At 67.4% G+C, this 2614-nt stretch overlaps 1 protein-coding gene across 1 annotated transcript; it reads left to right on the top strand.

The window, feature by feature from the left end:
• The first annotated feature begins 37 nt into the window (after window positions 1-37).
• NKX6-2 (NK6 homeobox 2) lies at window positions 38-1261 on the top strand. The gene is made up of 3 exons (XM_025389292.1): window positions 38-522; window positions 612-784; window positions 909-1261. Exons 1-3 carry the CDS (start codon window positions 117-119, stop codon window positions 1161-1163), a joined length of 834 nt encoding a protein of 277 aa, XP_025245077.1. The 5' UTR covers window positions 38-116; the 3' UTR covers window positions 1164-1261.
• The last annotated feature ends 1353 nt before the right edge of the window (window positions 1262-2614 follow it).

Below are 2614 nucleotides of genomic sequence, written 5' to 3'. Positions count from 1 at the left end.
GCGCCCCGCGCTGCAGCCGACGCCCGCCCGGGCCGCGCGCAAACTTCCCGGGCCGGCGGGCAGGGGCGGCGGCGGCGGGGCCCGGATGGGAGCCCGGGCCGGCGGCGGCGGCGCCCATGGACACTAACCGCCCGGGCGCGTTCGTGCTGAGCAGTGCCCCGCTGGCCGCGCTGCACAACATGGCCGAGATGAAGACGTCGCTGTTCCCCTACGCGCTGCAGGGTCCGGCCGGCTTCAAGGCGCCCGCGCTGGGGGGCCTGGGCGCGCAGCTCCCGCTCGGGACCCCGCACGGCATCAGCGACATCCTGGGCCGGCCCGTGGGCGCGGCGGGCGGGGGCCTCCTAGGGGGACTGCCCCGGCTCAACGGGCTCGCCTCGTCCGCCGGCGTCTACTTTGGACCCGCGGCCGCCGTGGCGCGCGGCTACCCCAAGCCCCTGGCCGAGCTGCCCGGGCGCCCGCCCATCTTCTGGCCCGGCGTGGTGCAGGGCGCGCCGTGGAGGGACCCGCGTCTGGCCGGCCCGGGTGAGTGGCCCGCGCGGGGGGTACAGGGCGGGAGGGCGCGGAGGGGACCCCGCCGGCCGCTGACCCCCCTCCCCTCCCCTCCCTTGCAGCCCCAGCCAGCGGCGTCCTGGACAAGGACGGGAAGAAGAAGCACTCGCGCCCGACCTTCTCGGGCCAGCAGATCTTCGCGCTGGAGAAAACCTTCGAGCAAACCAAGTACCTGGCGGGCCCGGAGCGCGCGCGTCTCGCCTACTCGCTGGGCATGACCGAGAGCCAGGTGAAGGTGAGCGCGGCGGGGCCCGGGAGAGCAGAGCCGGGGGCCCGCGTCCTGCGAACGGCCACAGCCCCAGCGCCAGCCCCGGGCCCCGCGGCCGCCTGACCGCCCCGTCCGCCCCGTCCGCCCCCAGGTCTGGTTCCAGAACCGCCGGACCAAGTGGCGCAAGCGGCACGCGGCGGAGATGGCGTCGGCCAAGAAGAAGCAGGACTCCGACGCCGAGAAGCTGAAGGTGGGCGGCTCGGACGCGGAGGACGACGACGAATACAACCGGCCCCTGGACCCCAACTCGGACGACGAGAAGATCACGCGGCTGCTCAAGAAGCACAAACCCTCGAACTTGGCGCTGGTCAGCCCGTGCGGCGGCGGCGCGGGGGACGCCTTGTGAGGACGCGCGGGGTGGGGGCGAGTCTATTTTTGCAGAATCCGGGGGCGGCCCCGGTGGGCGCGAGTCGCTTTGTATCATCAATAAATTATTTAACGCGTCCCCGTCGGAGCCGCCGCTCCGGAGCCTGCGCCGCGTGTTTCTTCCGTCTCGAACCCGGAGCGAGGCGGCCCCTCCCCGGCCGCGGCTTCGCCCCTGCGGGACCCGACTTCGGGCGCGCGGCGGCCTCGGGTCCTCCGGGTTCCCGGTGCGGAGGCTGCGGGCCCCGGACAGGCGCGAGGAGGCGGCGAAGGCGCAGGGAAGGGGCCCGGCCCGCGGGAAGGAACCGCAGCGACAGCCGCCAGGAGCCCGGGACAGAGCCGGGGACGGAGCAGCAGGTACGGCCCGGCCCGCCTCGCCTCGGGGCGGATTCGGACGCGCTTGGGGGGCCCCGAAAGGGCGGGTGAGCCGCGTACCCGCCTCGAGTCCCCGCGGGACGTTTTTCTTTCTTCGCTTTTCCCGCTTTGGGGCCGCGTACTGGTCGCCGCCGGGCACCGGTTCCCGCTCGGCCGAGGGGTTTGCTCTGATTATTTCCAAATCCCTCTGCGCGTAAACGGAGCATCCCACAGGCGCGCCCTGGGCTCAGCCGGTGGAACCGGGTCTGAGCCGCTGCACGGTGGCCCTTCGGTCACCATCCCGCTATATCTTTCCGCGGTGGGAAGCAGTTTCTTCCAAACTAGGATCGCAAAGAGAAATCCGAAATAAGTCCGCCCGCGGAACGGCGGGGCCTCCCACGGGGCACGCGGGGTCAGGGAGCTGGAGGCCCCCGGGCGAGGCCCGCAGCGCCCGGCCAGGGGCTGCCCTGAAATGCCGCCAGCTCCGCGGGGCTGTGACTCCGGCTGACAAAACCCGTCCACCCTCCCGCAGCCTCTGTGGCCGGGTCTGCCCTTCGCTGCATCTTAATGGGACTGTTGCGTTTTAATTTTAAAAAATTAAATGTAAATAATTATATCATTGCGCTGGTACGATTTCTCTTGGAAGACATTTTCGGAAACGTTAAAGAGAAATACAAGCGGCTTCAACTCGGCGCATTTTGTTTTGGGCTCTTGGCAGCCTTCACAAGGAGGCAACCTGAAGGGCAGAAGCAACGCTTTTCTGTGGGGAGCCTCTCTCAGCTCAGCGCAGAGCAGATGGGCTTCCAGTTTTAAAGTTTTGAGGAAGGCAAAGCATTTATATAATCCTGTTTTAAAATGATGAGGGATAAATCCTTTATTACAGTAGCAGGTCCAAAAGGCTGTTTTTCTGCTCTCAAGGAGCGGCTTGGTGTTTTGTGACAGTGTGTGATACAGTGAAATGCCGGGATTTCTAATGAGCTTGATCTCAAGTAACAGGGTATACAGGAGGCCGCTCCCCTGAGTTAGCATTTCAAAGGCGGCAGGAGAAGGGAAAGGAAGGAAAACAAAGCAACACGGGAC

Source organism: Theropithecus gelada, chromosome 6 (assembly GCF_003255815.1).
Source record: "Theropithecus gelada isolate Dixy chromosome 6, Tgel_1.0, whole genome shotgun sequence".
Lineage (NCBI taxonomy): Eukaryota > Metazoa > Chordata > Mammalia > Primates > Cercopithecidae > Theropithecus > Theropithecus gelada.
This window is presented reverse-complemented; position numbering and strand designations above follow the sequence as displayed.

What these genes read in the sequence shown, in the direction of transcription:
- NKX6-2 (XM_025389292.1), top strand. Translation starts at nt 117, where the DNA reads ATGGACACTAACCGCCCGGGCGCGTTCGTGCTGAGCAGTGCCCCGCTG. An exon ending in CCCGCGTCTGGCCGGCCCGG is followed by an intron (nt 523 to 611) that starts GTGAGTGGCCCG and finishes CCTCCCTTGCAG; the next exon opens with CCCCAGCCAGCGGCGTCCTG. An exon ending in TGACCGAGAGCCAGGTGAAG is followed by an intron (nt 785 to 908) that starts GTGAGCGCGGCG and finishes GTCCGCCCCCAG; the next exon opens with GTCTGGTTCCAGAACCGCCG.